General features: G+C 47.1%; 1 protein-coding gene across 4 annotated transcripts in view; it reads right to left on the reverse strand.

Annotated features, from left to right (window-relative positions):
* Window positions 1-21470, reverse strand: part of Prkcb (protein kinase C beta) — a 295276-nt gene that overhangs the window by 128901 nt on the left and 144905 nt on the right. For 3 of the 4 annotated variants that reach the window (XM_074060332.1, XM_074060331.1, XM_020159751.2), the window contains 2 exons: window positions 17975-18086; window positions 15271-15399 (listed from right to left, as the gene is read on the reverse strand). The exons of the other annotated variant lie outside the window; for it this stretch is intronic. In XM_074060332.1, the coding sequence (XP_073916433.1) occupies window positions 15271-15399; window positions 17975-18086 (241 nt within the window). The remainder of the gene's footprint in view (window positions 1-15270; window positions 15400-17974; window positions 18087-21470) is intronic. 4 annotated transcript variants of the gene reach the window in all.

Raw genomic sequence — 21470 nt, forward strand, 5'->3', positions numbered from 1 at the left:
CTCCTCTGCCTGGAATGCTCTCCAGTGAGCTACAAGGCTTCCTCCTTCAAAAAGTCATTACTCAAATGTCTCTATCTCAGGGACTCTTTCTTCACTACCATATCTAGGTTTGCAAGACCTCCTCATCCTCCTTTTCTGCTTTACTTTTCTCCCTAGCACTTACAATCTGATGTCCCTCAGTATCTGTGGGGCAATAGACATTGAAATCCACAGATACTCAAGTCCCTTATACAAAATGGCACAGTATTTGCCTATAACCAAAGCACACCCTCCTGTACCCATTAATCATCTCTAGATTGTTTATAATAGCTAACACAAAGTAAACGCTACAGAAACATGGTTATACCGTATTGCTTGAGGGGCAATAACAACAAGCAATGTACAAACTCAGCAAAAACACAATTTTTCTCAAGTATTTTTGATTCAAGTTTGCTTAGACCTGTGGATGCTGAGCCCACAGGCACTTGAAGGTTGACTGCTCCTTGTCGTATATCTAATACACACCCACAGAAATCCTCAAACTACAGCCAAATCCAGCTTGCCACCTGTTTTTGTAAATAAAACCTTATCACAATAGAGCCACATCCATTCATTTGCATCCTGTCTATAGCCACCATGGCAGAGCTAAGTATTTGCAATAGTGACCGGAAGGGTCCCCAGCCTGTCTGGCCTTAACAGAAAAACATCATAAGGCACTGTACTAGGTTATAAGTTCCAGAGCAAGGCCTTGTCTGTCTTCTCTGACAAATCCCCAGTGCCTAAGCCAGTGCCTGACACATAGAAGAGGCATCATAACAACTTTTTGAATGAGTGAGCTAAAAATGTTCACGCACCTGTGCTGCAAATATCTGGGGGAGGAGAACCCCAAGGGTGGTGTCTGAGAACTGAGAAGAAAGGAAATGAAACAGAGACAGCATGCTGTTAAAACACACATCATTCAGTGTCAAAAGACTTACCGATGTGTCCTCCAAGATAGTGGTTCTCAGCACATGGACAGGACAAGGACACATCAGCACCTCCTGGGAACTGAGACCGTCAAGCTCCTAGATGCACCCTAGACCTATAAAATCAGAAACTCTCAGCTGGATGTTCTAGGGGACCCTGGCGCAAGTTCAAATTCTAGAAGGCAGCTCTAAAGAGTGCAAGTAGAGTTGGGGCAGGGGATAAGGCCTCGAATCACAAGAGCTTCAATGCATATTGTGTTTGGTTTTCAACTCTGTGTCTGTAGTAGTTTTATAAAGCAATTGAACTTAATCATGCCTTTTGGTGTCTCTGTTTCTGGTGCTCTGACATCTTGGGATCTCCCGACCATGGAAGGAATGCTCCTGCCGGGACTGACTAATTCCAAAGACAGGATGTGCTGGTCTGCCAAGGCAGCTCTCCTGTGCAAACCGGAGCACCACCAGAAGCCCGTGTCCCCAGCCATCTCCTGAGACAGCCAATCAGCTCTTGCCTCAGGCGCTCACACTCCACCTGTGATTCCCCTCCCCTGAGCACCCTATGGCCAGGTGTGAGGCAATTAGAGAGGCAGTGCCTACACCCCAGAGGCTGCAAAGATTATCATTTTTTTATTATCAAATAAGCAGACTGGCCAATGCTAAACCTCGCCCTGTCTCCCCTGCTCTCTTCGGCAGAACCCATCTGTTCCACCGCCATCCTCTGTTTCCTGGCAGGCTTAGGTGCTTCCCTTTGTGGGGTGGCAGCCCCCTCTTCTACATTTTAAAACCAAAAGATAAACAGGAAGCTGAGGGAGGGCAGGAAAAGTAGCACAGACCTAACCCAAAAAATGGTGCCAGGGACCTCGTGTCCACAAGACACTTGACCTAAGAACAGGAAAGCCCTTAATATGACCTGGCCATGGAGCAAATCCAACAGTATGGAGCACCCAATCTTGAGCCTGAAAAAATAGAGACTACCTGAGGATGTGAGCAATGTAGGCTCCAGGATGTGGTGTGGTGGGCACAAGCGGTTTAACTGACTGTAAACCCAAGACGGACCAACAATGGGATGTGGCTGAGCCCCTCCCCACTCCCCCCAAAAAAGAGAAACGCCAGTTTAGGAAACAGAAAGAGAACTGTGTTGTCAGAGAACTCTTTTTCCAGTGGTGGTAGTGATATCTTTGCCGGTAGTTTATGAAATCAATTTAGAGTCACCGTTGTCCTTAAAGGATTTCTTACAGGAAATAGAAGAGTGCAGACCTAGCACAGGTGGAGATATTAACTGACAAGTTCGGTTTCAGTTGTGAGTGTGCACTCGCCCGCACAGTGTGTGTGTGTGTGTGTGTGTGTGTGTGTGTGTGTGTGTTAATCTGTAAGACCTATTTTTGCATACTGGGCTGCAGTCTGAAAGGTTGAAAGCCACTGATCTCGAATGAGGAAGGTGACAATTCGGCCGTCCTCAGCACCACCTGGAACACTCTCGTGCATCCTAAGGGTGCTACTCTAACTGCAGCATTGTCTGGGAAGAGTCCTGAACCGGTGCTGTTGATGGGACACTTGACTATATTGGGGTGCTGGAGGCTGTGGGTTGTGGCTTACACAGTAAACAGCTGAAGGAGCTGGGGCAGGCTTGCTGGAGCATGTAGAAGGTTGTTACTACACCTGTGCCAGAGGCCCCAAGGGATGGGACTAGTAGAAATTCCATGAAATTAATTAATACCCACTTTGAAGCCCAATGTGCTTGGCTTTTTGGATTCTCTACCAGCTCCAACTTGCCCACCCGGGCTGCAGCTCTTCCTCTGAGTCTCCAACATATTCCTCCAGACCGGCCCAACCCAGTTGCTCCAAATTTGTGTAAGGTCCACTTCGACAGCAAACTCTCATCTCCTGAAACTCACAGTGGCTCTCGTCCTCTGAATATTCTGGGTCTTCCCAAGCTCAGCAGCCACAGTGCTGGATGGGAAGCTGGTTCTGCCGTGAAGACCTGCTTCCCCCTCTGCTCCAGCTTCTCCCTTGACACCCCCCACAGCATCTCTTTTATTTTAAGTGAGAACACTTTCTCAGGGTACTGCTGTGAACTTGATTCCATCCCTCTCCCTCTACCTTCTGGATACCCTCAATTCCACTAGCCTGGGATGCCCCAGAGCACTCCAGGGTCAGGACGGGGTAGCGGTTAAGGGCGAGGAACTTTAATCCAACAGCCCAGGACTTGAGTCTAGAGGCACCACTTAACAGCAGTGCGACTTTGAACAAGTTACTGAACCTGTCCAAATTGCAGCTTCTTTGCCTGCAAACAGGAGTACAAGTTTGAAGATTTGAGGTAAGAATTACATGAGATGGTCTCCTTAAAGCACCTGGTTCAGTAAACACGTTAACATGTTCAGTAAATGTTGGCTAAATATATAATCAGATCAGCATCTTACAGTGACAGGCTTAGAAACCAAGTCCCCTCAGCTTCACAGACACCATCTCTCGGGCCATTGGAGAGCAGGGTGGCCATGGAGGGCAAGCTGAATGCCTTGCTTCCTCATAAAAAGTTTGGCTTGGGTTTTGTAAGTTTTCCAACTTCTCTATACCGTGCCAAAGACAGCAGTGAAGAAATAAACAAGAGCTAACATTACTTGGGAGTGACCCTCTGCCTGTCCATTAAAGGCAGGGGCTCTGGGAATACGAACTTCCTGCCCTGGAAAACATGTGCAGAGATGGCCACTTTGGGAGGAAATAAAAAGATGACTAAACCCAAAAACAACTTTGTTATCAGGCAAAGTCAGCTGGGAAACTCAGAAAGGACTTGGTAAACCAAAATGATGGCAAATACAAATGGCACCCCTTGTGTATACCAGGTCATTTTCTAAACCCTGGCCATACACCACCCACAGAATTTCCTTGTGGACATTGTGGACACTATGAGGTGGGCTCTCTTACTCACTTTGTTCTCCTCGGTTTCCTAATCAGCCTTACCTTCCAGGCAGGGAAGGCTGCCAGCACCAACAGCACATCTCTGGCCCTACAGTGGGGTTTATAGAGGTTTTCTCCATCTGTCCTCTTCTCACAACCTAGGGATTTGGCCAGCCTTTTGGTCGGGTCTTGGCCAATGAAATCCATCTTGAGGCAGAAAGAAAGACTGAATGGAAGAAGAGGAATCAGTTTCACAGTCCTGCAAACACTGGCTTTGAATGAGTGTCCACACTCTGCTGTAGGAAGCAGCGGAGAAGGTGGAGCCCTGGAGAGCAAAGTCTCCACCAGTACAAGGCAGTGGGTCCTCAGCCTCAGTTTCCCTTCTGTAGAATGGGGAAAACTGCAGTAGCAGCAAGAGTTGTAGGGGGAATTAGAGAAGAAAGCACTGGTCAAGTTCCATAGCACAAGCTGGGCATACAGGAAGGGTTTTAGAAAAGGTAGCTACTATACTAATTCTATGACCCATGACCCCCCTCCAGTGTTTCTGGTAACTGGATACATGGGGTCAAGGGCATAATTACCTGGAACTAAACACTTAGCTTCAACTCCCAATTCTCCATCATCTTAGCTATATGACTGGGACAAATTATTTAGTATTTCTCCGTATCTCTCTCAGTCTCTGCCTCTCTCTCTCCAGTTCGTTTTCTCCCCACTTACCCACCCAGTTTCCTCATCTACACACCCCCACTTACCCACCCAGTTTCCTCATCTACACACCCCCACTTACCCACCCAGTTTCCTCATCTACAAAATGGGGTTGGTTTTTGTAACCATCTTGTAGGGCTCTTGACAGGATTGCACGAGGGGATGGTGCCTGATGTGTTCTCCCAGCGGTGCTGCCCCTGTTGCTGGAGGTGTGGAGTGGAAGAACCCCAACCAGACTGAGAGGCTGTTTCAGAGTTAGACCACATTTCGCACAGCTTTTCCTGCCCACAGTGCCCAGTGCAGCATCCAGGACATGGTGAGCACTGGGTAACCATTAGCCATCAGCCCTCCTCTCGTGCCTCATCCTCTATCTTGAACCCATCTTGCCTCCTCCAGGGAGTTTCCTGCAATGTCTCCAGTCCACTGTTCTCTCTTTTATCTACACTCCAATCACAAGGAAGCTTCTGTGCACAGCACCAAGGCCACGAGCCAAAGTCAAGCAGGTCTTCTCAGAATGAGGCTTCCCTCTCCACTACGAGACCCCACCACTCCCATCTTCCCTTAGTTCCTGTGACAGTTCTCCCTCCAGCCTTTGCCTCTGCTGTTCCTTCTGCCTGGTATGCTTTTCCCCAGAATTTGCAGCAAGCTGACTCTCTCCTGCTTGTCATTCAAGTCTCTGCCAAATGCCATCATCTCTGCTAATGACACACAGGTCTCCTCTGTTGCTCGCCTGCCTTTAGTTCATTTCCTTTCTAGCCTTCCTACTTTTCTGAAAGTATTTTGTTTGCTTCCCCGTTCATTAGGAAGAATGAAAGGACATGACAGCATGAGCCTTCTTTGACTTGCTTATGGGATACCTGTTTATCAGAAGGCACCTAGCAAATATTTGTTGAAGAGGTGACCGAGCCAGGATTTGAACCCAGGCCTGCTCCTAAAGTGCAGACCTAGCCTCTGGGATCACAAGCTGTAGAGGCAGCTAAGAGTATGGACTTGCAGCAAGTTTGTGAGAAAAAGCAGCTGGAAGCTTGTGACTGGACAGCTCTGGGGCAGGCTCTCCCTGTGAGGTGGGAGGCAAGGGCAAAGCAGGGAAGAAGGCCTCCCAGGGATTTGACACCAATGACTCAAGCCAGCAGCTCACACTGCAAGAGGCCCAGGCCGGGACACGCAGGCAGGTTCAGTCTGCCAACAAAAGGGGAATCTGGTCCCAGCAGCACTGACACCAAAGCTTTACAACTGATGAGATGCTGTGACTAAGGAGAGGCTGGATGGCATACTACCAAACAGCAAGGCCACCTGTGGCCGCTCACGCAGGGCAAAGCATGGGGAACTCCTGCCATCTAGTGGACAAGCTGTGCTCTTCGTGGTTCCTCGTGGTTATCCACAGCAGGGCTGGGATTTGAGGTACATGCAGATTGCCTGGAGGGTTAGTTAAAAATACAGCTTCTGATTCAGCAGGACAGGGGTGGAGCCTGGGATTCTGCATTTCCAACAGATTCTCAGGTAATGGGGCAGCAATACTCTCTGATGTGTGAACATCCCCAGCTGAAACTCTGAAACCTGGGAAGCCCTGCTATAGGAAACAGGGTGGAAGGTGCAGGGATGTGAAGGGACGCGGTAGGGATCAGGTGAGCCTATCATGCAAGATGCACAGACAGAAGGAGGTGGTTCCTAGGATGCAGATTGGGGGAAGGGATGTTAGAAGAATCTACATGAAGGCAGTTAAGGCAAACACCATGAAGTTCAGAGAATAGGTCCAGCCCACAAGACAGATACTGCACAGGAAGAGTGACAATGACAATGAAAGCTCAAAAATACCCAGACAGTGCCTGCCCCAGCTCTGCCTGTGCTGAGGACCACGCAGCAAGTCTCTGAAAAGTAATCAACACCCTGTCACAGGCCTTATCCACTCAGCTTTGGCTGCTGTTGTCATTGGGATCATTTATTTAAATTTGTCTTTCCTATTGCTGCTATTTTTTCAAAAATTAGAAAAATGAACCGAGAAACCCAAAGGCATACAAAGAAATGAGGCCATCCTCCGCCCTGCCCTCTTCCTTCCCTGCAATCCCAATGTAGACCACCTGGATTATATCCTTCCACACCTTTCTTGCTACCCTTATAAAATGTGCAAACATAATTTCACATACAAGAGGTGTGTGCTGCAGTTGCTTATTTTTTTCAAAATGAGATCATACTAAATCTATTCCTTTTTTTTTTTTTTTTTTTTTGGTGGTAGTACTAGAGTTTAAACTCAGGACCTCATGTTTGCTAGGCAGGTGCTCTACCACTTGAGCCACTTCACCAGCCCTGTTTTGTGTTAGGTATTTTCAAGATAGGGTCTCACAAACTATATCCCTGGGCTGGCTTCAAACGTCAATCCTCCCGATCTCAGCCTCCAGAGCAGCTAGGATTACAGGCATGAGCCACCGGTGCCCAGCTTCTAAATATATTCTTATGCAACCTAATCCTCTCACCACATCGTACACCACAGACATTCTGCCAGGTCAGAGGTTGGCAAACGTTTTCAGCAACAGCCATATTGTGAACAATGCTGGCCTCACTGCAACTACTCAATGAATTCTGCCACTGCATCTCAAAAGCAGCTATAGACAATATGTCTATGAATGGGTGTGACTGCGTTCCAATAAAACTTTATTCATAAAGACAGGCAGTGGGATAGATATGACCTACAGGCTACATAGTTTGCTAGCTCCTGCCCGAGGACAATAACTGTAGCTCTAACCCACTGGCATTTTGTTTTTATTATTTAGAATTTTTACCAATGTTTATAAGTTTGAAAAGCAATATAAAGTATAAAATATATGCAGAAGAGTGCACAAGTTGTAGTTATGCAGCTTGATGAATTTTCACAAAGCAGGTACACCTGTGCATCCAGTTCCCATCTAAAAAAGCAGAACTCTCTCCATTGAAGCCCACATGCTCATTTTAATTCACTGTTTCAACAACTGCATGATATCCCAGTAAATGGATATATCCTAATTAAGCTTATTCCAATTTTTACCACTGCAAAAAAAAAAAACCAATAAACATGTTTGTTCTGTATTTTATTTCTTTGCATGCTGGTGTTTTATTCCAATAGGATAGATTCCCAAAGGGGGAAATGGAAAGTCAAAATGTGCATATATATATACATATTTTAATAGATATCACTGGGCCATTCCCCAAAGATGGTGACAAGTCACAGCCTTGCAAGTGACTTGTCACCATCCTGGCAAGTCCTACCTCCTTCAATGCAGTTCTGCAGGCATTTAGGAACAATGGCTGAGTGCCCCACTCATCCACAGGTTGGAGGCCACCCCAACAGTGGCTTGACCTTCTTTACTCTTATGACAATGATCAGGGACTAAGAGGGGGACATTGAGTGACATCAGTTTCTCTGCATCTCCTCAAGTCCAGCATCCCAGGTTTCAATGTCCAAAACACCAGACTACAACTTCCTGAGCCAACAGGCTTCAAAGTAAGGATGGACAGAGAACCTTTGCCCTGGCCTCATGGGGTATACAAACATCTTAGGTTGAGAAAGACAGAAGTGCTGCACAGACAGATGCTTTAACTCAGCTCCTTCATTACGACACTGAAGAAAAGCAAAATACAGTGACATCTTGCTGAGTTTGTCTTAAAGGAATTTACTCTCCAAAGAATGCAAATGAAGAGTTTCCAACAAACACACTTTACTGCATTGTGATCTCTTTAAAGACTTAACCACTATTAAGTATGATGTAGTCTGAGGAATCTTAAGTACCATGGGCACTTCAGTTCCCCTGTGGGGTGTGTCTGTGTGTGGCGGCAGGCATGCTTACACACAAGGGCATTATTCCAAGGACAGTGATCACAGTTTGTATCAGGTCCAAAATGGCAGATGTGACATTTAAAAAGAACAAAAAGGGATTAACTTGACAGGGGTTAGGTGACAGAGTTATATGCACTTGTCAAAACTCAAGTTATTGTGTACTTCAGACATGCACATTCAATTGTATGCATATTTTATCTCAAAAATGTTTTGGAAAACCTTGCAAATAAATTTTTCACTTCTAGCTGATGGTGCACAAGCTGAAGTGTTAGGGGGAATTGAATTGAGATGTACGATTTACTTTGAAATGTGTCAAATATCAGACAGCTTGATGGATGAACAGCAAGAGGGATGGATATATGTGTGAGTAGACAAGTTCAGTAAACAGGAATGGTAGAATGTGGGTGGCAGATGAGTGGATGTTCACCATAAAGATCTTTTGACTTTTCTGTATACTGAAGGAAATTTTAAATCAGGATAGCTTGAGCACCCCTAATCTGAAAACCCAAACTCTAAAATGCTCCAAAACCCCACACTTTTACAGCACTGACATGATGTCACATCACGAAAATTGCACACATGAAACCTTGTTGAAAATACCATATAAATAGCCTTAAGGGTATGCGTAGAGGGCATATATGGGACAAAAATGAATTTCACGCTAGATTTGAATTTTAACCCGGTGGGAATATGGAGATTCTCCATGCCTAATGAAAGGAACAAAGGTCCCAGGGAATTGGCAAACCCTCTGGTTGTGACATCTATTCAGTCAAAGAGCCTGGACTTGTCCCCTGTTGTAACCAAAGGCTCTAGAATACGCTTGATAAATAGTAGAAACTCAATACATATTGTTGAATAAATTAATTAATGACTCAGAGATTAAGTGAGTAAATTCTAGAGGAGCTTATATCCCAGAACAAGGGTAACCAAATTAATTCCCCACATCCTTTTAACTCTGTGCCTCAGTTTCCTCACATGTGAAATGGGGGTTATCATAATAGTAACTATGACGGAGGATTTCAGTGGGGGTTAATGAGTTATCTCCATAAAGCACCTAGAATATACCAAGTGCTAAACATAACAGGCATTATGTTTCTCACTTACCTGGACACAAAGTTTATCCCGTCAAGATACCTCCTACACATCTTACAGTCTCATCTCAGCCAAGGTTCCTTCTGGAAGCTCCGACTCCCCCTCCGTGAGCTCCCATGGGGCTGTCACACTACTTACCACACTGCGATATAACTATCTATGTCTCTCTCTGGATAGGCTGTGAGCTCCCTGGGGGTAGAGACTAGATTTCATTCATCACTGGACCCAACCTGGTTCCCAGGCCCTTCCTGAATCAATGAGTAAGTGAATGAATGAATATCTGGTGAGCCTATCTCACCTTCCTACCTATAACACACTATCCTCCTCACATGGTAAGCACCAAATCATTCCCAACTACCCCCATCTCCCACCACACCTGTCAGGTGTACCATGTACCAAGGTCCACCTTCTGGTTTTCTGTTCCTGTCCCACCATATTGGCTTTAAAGGGAAATATCCAAGTGGAACCTCAGGCAGAGGATCTGTGTAGTTTTCTTTCCATCTTGCTAAGATCCTTATTATGGCAAATACCTGCTTTACCTCACACCAATGTTTTAAATATTAAGAGGTTCTTCTATGAGACTTCAATATCTATTTCCTTTTTCCCAAGAGTACTTTCAAAATCACTTTTGGAACCTGATGCACAGGCAGATGTGATTCCTGACTTCCTCCAGTAGCCTGTTAAGGGTTTCTGCAGGGTGTGGTGGCATACTCCTATAATCCCAGCTACTCAAGAGGTGAAGGAAGAAGAATATCGATTTCAAGGCAGCCCCAGGCAAAGTTGGTGAGACTCTATCTCAAAAAAAAAAGAAGAAGAAGAAGAAGAAGGAAGAGGAGGAGAATAATGGTGGGAGTTGGATTATCTACTGGCCTTCAAAGGCACTGATTTGGGGACCATCTGGGCAGAATCATCAAGGCATTCTCATTCACTGATTCCAAAACACATAGTGACACCTACCTTACTAGGCACTAGGAACACAGTCATGAACCAAAGCACACACAGTCCTGCCCTTGTGGAGCTAATGCCTTATGCAAAGGCAGACACTAATCAAACTCAGCACAAAACTGCAACTGTCCCACGATCAAGTTCAGGCTACATGAGCATCTACAACAGGGGACAGCCAGGGTTAAGAACGAGCTGAGATCTAGAGGAAGAGTGAAATAATGTAGGTGGAGAATAGTCTAAGAGGGATAGAATAGGATACTCGGATGGTCGTCGCCATGTGGAGAAGAGGCTTGGAGAGGCCTGAGGGTAGAAAATGAGACCACCGTGTCAGGTTTAGTCTGTTCCAAAGACAACAGAAAACCATAGATGGGTGTTTAAAAGAAGACAGATTTCCATTCTGATTGTGATCCAAAGAACCCCCAAGAGCAGATATACAGCCTGGGTTTCAGTAGTGAGGGAGGATAGAAAACCCTCTACCTTGGGAGATGTGGACCTTCCAAAGAGTGTGTGACATTCAGGTGTAAGGTTCATGGTCCAGGCTGGTGATGAGTGGAATGTCCTAACACTAGTCCTAAGGACTAAATAAAGTAGAACAAGTCACCAAAAGGTGCTTGAGGTCAAGGCCAGTTCTGACATGGAACTGCTGAGAGGGGCCCCGAGCCATCTTCAATTCTCTCTCCTCTGTCTGACCTGTATTGCCAAGGTCAAGGTCAAGATGAAGGAGCCTGGAGTCCAGGTGTCCTGGATGCCCATGGACTCCGCCCAGTTCCCCTCCATACCAGCCAGTGCATGCCTGGCTGCTGTGAGCATTGGTGTTAATGGCTCACAGTTGGCCCTGTGTCCAGATAACTGCCCTCAGACACTGGGAGTTTCCTCTACCTTCCCGCCCCCAATCCCAGCAGCCTAGGACGGTTTGAGTCACTTCAGCTGCGGTAATGAAATACCATATGTAGGGCGTTTAAATGACATGCATTTATTCTTCACAGTTCTGGAAACTGGGCGATCCAGAACCGAAAGTGGAGCAGCAACTCAGCTCCTAGTGAGTTCCCACTGCCTGGCCTACAGATAGCCACATTCACATTCTTGCAGTGTCCTACATAGTTCTCTCTCTCTCTCTCTCTCTCTGGTCACTAATCCTATGATGAGGGCCCCACCCTTATGACCTCATCTTACCATAATCACCTCCCTGATCTCCAAATGCCACCACACTGGGAATTCAACATACAGATTTTAGGAAGACACACTGCCTAACCTGCAGTGTGAAAGGACGGCCCCCTTGCCTCACAGTGGGACTTTCCCAGTGCACAGCCTAGTCCAGAATCCCTCTGTGGGACTAGCTCAAGGAGTCATGATGGAGACCATACTCTCCTGGAGCCTTTCCCCTGCCGTATACTATGCCTTCACTCCTCCACTCCCATGAGCAGCCCAGCAAGTCACCTGAGCAAAAAATCCCCATCTCAGCTCATTTTAGGGAACACAGCCAAAGCATCAGGGTTCTGGTATCATCCCTCCATCAACAAGTCCATGCAGAAAATGAACTGTGCCTGGTCTGAGGAAGGGCAGTACTGGGCACAGAGACATGGTGGCCCAGGTGTGCATCCCTGCTTTCTGGGTTTTAGCTTCCCCTGACCTGTGATGGAAACTCTGTCCCAGTGGGCAGCCCAATGTCACAGTACTTAGAAAAGCACAATGACCTAGTGAAACACTAGAGCCCCAGGTGTGCAGAAATCCTCCCCACCTAAGTTTAAGTGAGCCCCAACTTTATACCTTCCATTATGGGTTGAATTGTGGTCCCCAAAAAGATATGTTCAAGTCCTCATTCTGGTACTTGTGATGTAACCTCATTTGGACCTATGATCTTCATGGATGTGATCAAATGAAGAGGAGGTCATGCTGGAGCAGGGTGGGCCCTACTGCAGTGACTGGCGTCCTGATAAAGAGAAGTCTGAATACAGAGACACCTATCAAGGAGCCTGGGTGATGACACAGGAAGAGGCTGAACTGGTACATCTATAAACCAAGGGACCCCAAAGACTGTCAGCAGCCAGCAGAAGTGAGGAGAGGGGTACAGAGCAGAATTCCTCCTCCAGAAGGAATCAACCCTTGTTGGCACCTGGATGTCACACCTCTAGCCTCCAGAACAGAGAGAACAAACTTCTTATTGAAGCCACCTGGTTACTTAGCACCGGGAAATGAAAATACCTCTTGTTCACAGGCATATCCTGGGGTTGCCTGAGGTTGCCAATGATTCCCAGAAGCCAGGGGCTATTGATGATTAAAGGGAAGACAGACCTTGAACGAGAAAGGATTGGTACCCTCGCATCATAACAAAGACTCCCCCAGGAATGCCCGTAGAGCTGCTCTCCCTAAACCACAAAGGAAATAAACAAGGGGGAGGAAGAACAAAACTAAGCTTAAAAGTAATTAGTGCCACTGCAGTGGTTCACATCTTTAATCCCAGCTACTTGGGAGGCAGAGACAGAAGGATCAAGGTTTGAGGCCAGCCAGGGCAAAGTTATCAAGAGACCCTATCTGAAAAAGAAACTAAAAACAAAAGTACTGGGGAAATGGCTTGAGTCACAGAGAGCTTGGATGCCCCATGGTGTACTCGCCAAAAAAAAAGTAACTTAGTATACAGTACTTAAGAGCCAAACAGACCAAGGTAAGGAAGTATGTAACTCTCTGTCTGGTAGAATGATAAAAATACTATCTCCAACACAATGCCGGTGCTTTGCATAAATGTAACAATGCAAACCTCAAGAAACGTCAGCGATTCCATTATTATCACTAATGGTCGAGCTCTTGCAAGAACATCTCTGAGCCCAAGCAGCTTCATTCATAAAGAGAGGATAATGACTCTCTGGCAATGTCATGGTGGGTTAAAAGAGACAGCATGCAAGGTTTGGAGCACCATGGGTCCAATGGGTTCCACAGATGGGCTGCCCAGTGTGGAGGGTCTGCAAAGACTAAATATAGGCCTGCCATAGGATCCTGCTAAGCCACTCCTGGGCATATCTGAAGGACTGTGAGTCAGTCTACAAAAGAGACACCTGCACACCCATCTTTACAGTAGCACTATTCACAATAGCCGAGCTATAGAATCAATCTAGGTACCCATTAACTATGAATGCATGAAGAAAATTTGGTGATATGCACAATGGAGTATTACTCAGCCATAAAAAAGAATGAAATTATGTCATTTCCAGGTAAATGGATGGAACTGAAGATCACCACGTTGAGTGAAATAAGCCAGACTGGGAAGCAAGTGTCACATTTGCAGAATCTAGATCTAAAAAACTGAATAACATGAGTGAAAACAGGGACTGTTTGGGGTGGGAACCAGCAGGAGGGGGAAGTGAATGTGATCAAAGTACATTATATGCATGTATAAAAACAAAATAATGGAACCCATTAAAAACTGTTTAAAGGGGAAGAAAGCGGTAATAAAGAGGAATAGAGGGGTGAATTTGATCACAATATTCATGTGTGGAAATATCACCTCTGTGCAATTAATACATGCTAATTTTAAAAAGAAAAAAGGGGGCATCTGAAATAACTTTTGAGCCAGTGTAGTTTCTAGAGAGAGACATTAGAGGGCAGCAGAGACTCATTTTTGCTCCTAAGCCACCAAGGCTGTAGTTTTAAGACAGTGAATGAAAAAAAAGTACTTCCTGAACCTAGAGCTGTAGGATTCTTGCCCCCCACCCCCACCCAAACACTCCACTGGGAGGCGGGCAAGTAATGTGATGAAATATACATTCTATAAAAGCTCACTGGGCTTCACAAATTGCCATTTTTTAAAGAAGGAATTCTATTTTACAGGGATATTTTCCAGCTTTTATATAGTTTAGGTAAAGCCCCTCCCAAACCAGGTTTGGCACATCAGCACTACTGACTAACCATTTTTGCAAAACCAGTCCCTTCCATGATCAGTTCCCAAAACCTCGCTTATAAGACTTAAAGTCTGCAGATTTGAGTCACAGCCTTCAAGTGTGAATCCATTCCGTCCGGCTCAAGGCTAGTTTTACTGTGGCTCGTGGCTGAGTATCCACACAGTCAGATCCCAACTTTGCTCATACCAAGCACGTCCTGAATACGCACTAGGTGAAAGACATGCAGCACCCTCCTTCCCGCTCCTCGCTCTCTCACTGCACCGTCATGTGTATGTTCACAAAATACACAGATGAGCAGAACAGCAGCCAGCAGAGTCACCATCAGGTTAAAGAAAAATGACTCCACTATGTAGAAAGCCCTGGTACCGCCTGGATTCCACGCCCTTCCACGCTCCTCTCCAAGACATAAGCTTCTCCCAAATTTAGTGCTGTTGGCCAAGACTCCGTTTTTCCCACTGGGAAAGACCAGGGGAGAACCAAGTTTCCCTTCTCTGCTATCTGCAGAAGGAAAACAGAACTGGACACTGCAAAGATTCCCAGAGAAGGAATGGGAAAGGGGGGTGGAAGGGAGGGAGGGGAGAAGCTTATGAAAATGAGAAGTCCTATGAATGTCCCCAGCACAAGACAAGAAATGAGCAATGTTTGAGGGGACTGGATGTGTTAATTACCTTGACTGGATCTTTATGTATTATACATGTGTCAAAATATACAGTGCCCATGACTGTTATGTGCAATCATTAAATGTCAATTTCCATTCAAGTGGTCCAGGGGAGGGGGCTTGGGTGATCTCTCTCTGTGCTCAAGCCAGCCTAAGGTACAGAGAACTTTGAGGTCCGACAGTCATAAGGATGCCCACTGCAGGGAAGGCAGGAATGGCGAGCACTGCGGCATCAGGCCTCCTCTGGCTCCAGCACCTTCCATCCCTCTTCCACCTCCCGCTCCCCAGACACCTGGATCAGGCAAGGTCAGCAGGTGCTCCGGGAACACGTACCAACAACAATGAGGATGTCCCTGTCGATATGGGCCTGGATGTAAATGCGGCCTCGACGCTCCGTGTGGTCAGTGCCACAGAGGCTGGGGACGTTCATCACGCAGCGCTTGTGGACGTTCATCATGCAGGCTGTGAGGCAGAGAGAGGACACGGCTCAGTTTGGCCTCTGCCCTGCCTGGGCCAGCTGCAACCCTGCATTGCCCCCACCCCCCTTGCAAGCAGGTGAGACCCATGGGCCTGGTGGTCATCATGAACTTGTCTGTCCTCAAAAAGCCAAGGCCATCAGCCTGAGACAGGCACACTCCACACGTCCAGTGGCTCCAAAGCAACCACTCTGACTGCCCATGGGCGCTGTCACACAAACCAGACAAGATGTGGAACTGGCCAAGCAGAGGACAAAGCCACCCCTGTCCGGGTGAGCTGAGCAGGAGTGGCCTGAGGTTGTCAAAGTGCCCCATGTTTTAGATCAACTGGAGTTCGGATTCATGGGCAGCATCTCTAGATTTTAACATATCGACAGATAATAGGTGCTGTTCCCTGGAGAGTGAAAGAAGTAGGGATTGTGGTTTGGGGGAGAGCTCTGCAGAGGAGGGGCTGACCAGCCACCTGGTGTAACTGAAGCTGACCAGGGGAGCCTATTCAGAGTCATCCCACGCTGAGACCAGAGGGCTACACCTTTGCGTCAGTGGGAGGTCAGCACCCTGTGAGGGGTGCTACGTGAACCCAGCTGGAGGACAGATGGGCCCAAAGAGGAGGTCTATGCAGACCACAGTGTCCACAATAGAAAAACTGTAGACTGGGGCAGGAGGAATGAAATGCCTGTAAACTCCATCTGGCCCTTCGCTGTCTTGTGCATTGTAGGAACTTAAACGTCCCCTCGCACACCTTCAGGACGGATATGTCTGCTTCATGCCTGCTTTCCCCTAAGTTTTGCAACAATGACTGTTCTCTAGGGGATGTTCTCCAGGGGATGCTCGGTCCAGTTTGAGAAGCCCAGGGAGAGAAATGTCGCCCCTGGCTGACATTTCAGGAGACCTGAAGAAACTGGGGAAAGGATGTTGGGGGAGCCCCTTCTCAGCTGTCCCAAGCTCCAGGGGGCAGCAGACAGGTCACCAAAGTGGAAAACGAGAGGACAGCAGGAGAGGACGCAAGATCCCCAGCACCAAAGCACCAGCCCCAGCCCTGACCCACCTCCCCTTTCTTTGAGGAAAGAGCATCATCCCCATGTTCAGGGAGCCAGGCGTGGTAAGTGGAATGAGTGTCCTGCAGGCTGCAGGCACCAGCCTTGCTGTGTGTATGTCCAGCTGGAGGCCATGACCAGCTCGGGTACCCCTGTGCTCTCTTTCTCTCCATGTCATCTCTGTCTCTCTGCGCCTACATCGCGGTGTGACTCTCCCCTGACTCTGCTGCTCTGTTTCTGTGCGCTCCTCACTGCCTTGGCTGTATCTGGGGACAGGCCTGGTCCACTCTGCACTTGACTATGATCTCTGTCTCTCTTTCCACTTCCACTGCTCTCTCCACATGTGACCTCTGTCTCTGGCTTCTCTCCTTTGCTAGATCTCTGCATAAGCCTGTGTGAATGCACCTCTTACTGCCACTTCTTATAGTTTTGTCTGTCTGTCTGTCCCTCCTTTTGCCTGAGCTGCTCTCAGCTGAGCCCCACTTGCCTGGCTGCACATGTCCATCTGTCCCCTGCATCTGTCTCTGTCCATGTGTGAGTGTGTCTGTCTGTCTCTTCTGCTCTCTCCCATACCATCCACACTCATATCCCTCTCTCACTCTGTCCCTCTGAGTTTCTCCCTCTGTGACAGGGTCACAAGCCTCATGACTGCTCAGCTTGCTGCAGTCCAACAGGCCTGTGGGAGCCACCAGTATGCAGAGCCTCTCTGCCCCTTTGCAGCCCCAGAGGTTACTCAGGCCTTTGCCTCTGGGGCTTTTGTTCTCAAAGCCCCAGAGGTTACTCAGGCCTTTGCTTAATACAGAGCAGTCCTGCCTGCCTGCCTTTCCCCCATGCCAGCCCTGCCAGAGACTGTACTCTCTTTCCTCTCCTAACACAAACTGGGCACTGCTGGAAGGCCGGTCCTCTCTCCCCAAAGAATGTGTCAGCCCTCATTTCAGTGTTGAAAACAGCCATGGTACATGACTGCAGGAATTGCCCCATTTGTTCACAATGCCCTGAGCCCATGCCTCTGGATGTCCCTCCCACACTGACGATGTAACTTGTCACATGACTTGCCCTGAGCACCAGAACTGGAGCAAACACCCAGAGCAAAGACTCCAAGTGTGCTTGGCAATGGACTTGCCCTCCAAACACACTCAGGCCCCTGGGACTTCCAGGCACACAGGCCTAGCTAGACTTCTGAAGATGAAGACACATGACCTAGTGGTCCTCGTCAGTCAGAGGACACCAGCCAGCACCCTAGCTGACCCACTAACCCCTGCACAAATGCATGAGAAAGCCCAGCTGACATCAGGAGAGCCCTGTCCAGACCCAAAGCATGCCTTCCAGTGCCATGAGCTAAGTAAGCAGTTGTTATACTTCCAACCACTGCATGGTGGGATGGAAGGACCATTGCAGGGTAATGGGTAAGTGGGAGGTCAACCCTTCCCAGGGACTGGGAGAACATGCTGCAGACGTGGACCCCACACCATGAGGACAGAGTCCTCGCTGAGGGCGGAGGTTGCCTGCGAGAGCAGTACTCACTGTCACATTTCATCCCCTGGTGGATAAGTCCATAAAGCAGCGAGCCACAGTGGTCACAAAATGTGGGGCTGGAGTAGGTGTGGATCTTGAACTTGTGCTTGCTCCGGGGGTCCTAAGGTCAAGAGAGGCAAACAAGAGAGCCATTGTCAAGGTGGGAAGCCAATGATTCACACTGCTGAGTATCACTGGGGAACTGACCAAGAACTGAACTTGGCCAGTGATCATTATCCCTGCAGGACCATCGCTGGACTCGGTGCCCAGACCCAGGGCTGGACAAGTTGTGTTGAACAAATAAGTGACTAGGTCATCAAGTCATTCCCTCAATTCCAGCTCCAGCACACACTCACTCTGCCTACAGCTTTTCCACCTGGGCCACCTGAGTACTCCACCTACTGGCTCCTACCCAGAGCGAGGACCCTAGAGGTGGCAAACAGTGACAGGCCTCTTTGTTCCTATTCACTCAGCCCCCTTTCTCTTTATCCTCCACGTTTCTGGAGTGATCTAAAGTCCAAGCCTAGCCACGACACATTCCCACTGAGAGGCCTTTGCAGTTCCTCATCACTTTCAGAACAAAGTTCAAAGTTCAAAGAATGGTCTGTCAGTTATATCGGAGATTGCTAGGTTTCTACCAATACCCATCCTTCCCTTTAATCCTGGACCCTTGAGCTCTAGCAGAGTGCATGGTCATCCAAGTGGAAACCACATTTCCCAGCCTCCCTTGCAATTTGGTCATATGACTGGGTTCTAGCCAATGGGATATATGTGTTCCCAGGTCACTCCCTTAAAAGGGCTGTGTATGCACCTCCCCTACTCTTCCCCTTCCCCATTGCTTGGAACAGGATGAGAAATGAAAGTGACCACCTTGAACCCAAACCTGGAGCCATGTGCAGAAAGGACAAAGCCACCCTATCAGCATTGCTCCTTTGAGCTGACATCCAAGAGAAAACTTGACTTCTGTTTTGTTCGATTCACTTGACATTCCATTGAGGGGTGGTATTCATTTCTTACACAGTTCTATAACTACTAAATGTGCTCTTCTTAACCTGGCAGTGTGGTATAGAGAAAAAAGGGACAGATGGGAGTATAAGCCACCTAAATTCTTCTTGGTTGAATGGCTTTGGCAAGTTATTTAATCTTTTTCTGCTTCAGTTTCCTTGTCTATAAAGCAGAGATAATGACAGTGCTAAGACTGTCCTATGGTGCAGCCCTGTCGGGAAGAATAAATGGATTAGCCTATGTAGACATCGTAGAACCACCTGGTACACAGTGAGCAGTAAATGTAAGCTTTCACGTTGCTATTACTACTTCCCCAGTGTGACCTCCCTCTCCAGTATGTTCCCAGAACACAGAACTGGTTCATCCCCTAACCGTGTCATACCCTTCACAGCCCTCTAGCTCCACACGTCCTTTCCTCTTTGATAGGCAGGTGCTCTACCACTTGAGCCATGCCCCTCAGTGTCATTTCTTTTTGAGAACTGCTCTTCTCTCACTTCTCAAACTACAGAATTCCTTCTTCTCTTTCCCAACCCAGCACCAAGGCTGCTTTCTCTGGAAAGCAGTACACCACTGAAGTTAATACCGTGGGCACTACGTTCTAACCTCTCTGATCTGACATCCGAGCTTCTGCTACATGCTATCCCTCGTTCCCCATCCATCCATTCATTCACAAGTATCTACTGATGCAGGGCCAGGTGCCTTCTTGAAATGCATGTGCTGGTACCAGGGGTAGAAAATGAACAAGTAAGCAAATAAATTGACTTAATAAGTAGACACTGCTTTTATCGTGATGAGTGGTCCTCCCCAGGAGACTACTATTTCCAAATTTTAAAAATAATCCATCTTACCTCGCAAAATTACTAAAATTTTTAGGAATTTGAAATGGACAATATCAAGATATCAAATGTTGGTGAGAAAAGAACACAACTGGGATTTTCACACAATTGGTAGAGTGGAGGGTGCAAAATAGTAGAGTCACTTTGGAAAACAGTTTGGCAGTTTCTTATAAAGCTAGACCCTTCCCATCAATGACCCAGTAACCAAGTTTCAATGAAATGCAAACATATGTCTATCCAAAACCTGTTTTTGAAAGTACAGGATCACCCTACTCTTAGTAGCTCAAAACTGGAAACACCCCAAATATCCTTCAGTGGATGAACGGACAGAGTGTGATCTACCCAACAGAATAGTGCTCGTCAATGAGAAGGAAAGAGCTACTGACACATGGAACAACACTAATGGCTCTATTGTGTACCATTCCATTTAGATGTTGTTCTAGAAAAGGCAAGACTAAGGGGACAGAAAACAGATTAGTGGTTAAAAGAACAGGAGTGGAAAGGGAATTAAGGACAAAGGAGCAGTGTTTGGTAACTTTCATTAGTTACTAGAATGGCCTATGTATCAATAGTGTGAATTTTATGCTATGTGTTTAAAAAATGAATTTTGTTGTATGAAAAGTGGATCTCAGAAGCCTCACTAAAATACCCAGTTCTCTCATGGCATTCCAACTGACCATGCAGTGCTCAGGACCAGCAGAAGGATTCCAGCAACTACCTGCTGACCTCAAGGGCTGGGGTGCTACTCTAGTGACAACAGCAAGGTTTGGAAATCACCTAACAAAAACTAAAGGCTCCCGATTAGCTCCTTAACCAACCTTGTCTCCATCCCAGGGCAAAGAAGTTCCTAGAAAGAGTCCCCTGCTCTGTGCCATAGAACATTTCCCATGCTGCCCCTTGGGCATCCTCTTTAAACTCAGGAAATGAATGCTTCAAAAAGCACCCCCTGGACATGATTGATATTGGCCTGTAGTGGGGAGCTCTGGGTGTCTTTCGCTCCCCTACTCAATCTCTAAGGAGGCAGAGAGCTCGGCTGGTTGGCTAGATTCCAATATACTGTTTAGCCCAGTACCAGTGGGTGGGGCTTGCACAGGGTTTACAAGGCAGGTCTGCCATCTTTCTGCTGTTCGATATCCTTCACCTCTCCCAGGAGGCTGCTGAGTCCAGGTCCCATGGTTTGGCCCTGAAAAGGTTAGCATGAGAGGCCTAGGCCAGTTTCATCCAAGTTCTGGGTCAAGTTTCTCTCTCCTCTTGACTTCTGAGGTCCTCCTGGGTTTTTTTGTTTGTTTGTTGCTTGTTTTGGGTTTTTTTTTTTTTTTTGGTATGTTGAGATTGTAAAAGCCAAGGTGGGTTTCAGTTTGGGTTTGACTTCCCTTTGACCTACCTTGTATACAAAACAGGAGTCCTCAAGGGCTTCACAAGCACTACTTGAAGACTTAGGGCAAAATTTCAACCACTGTGCCTCTGTTGGCTCTGCACTTCTCTCCATGTAAATATCTACATGGGAGCTCTCGGGGAGAAGGATTCAAGCATTTCTCACCAGCCTGATCAAGAACCTTTTCTATCTCAACACCTCTTTAACAGTCGGAGGTATCAAGTGACACAAAGAATGGGAAAGGAAAAGAGAACATGTTTAGTGGAAGATGTGAGCATCAAAGGCACAC

Source organism: Castor canadensis, chromosome 17, assembly GCF_047511655.1.
Source record: "Castor canadensis chromosome 17, mCasCan1.hap1v2, whole genome shotgun sequence".
NCBI classification, from domain to species: domain Eukaryota; kingdom Metazoa; phylum Chordata; class Mammalia; order Rodentia; family Castoridae; genus Castor; species Castor canadensis.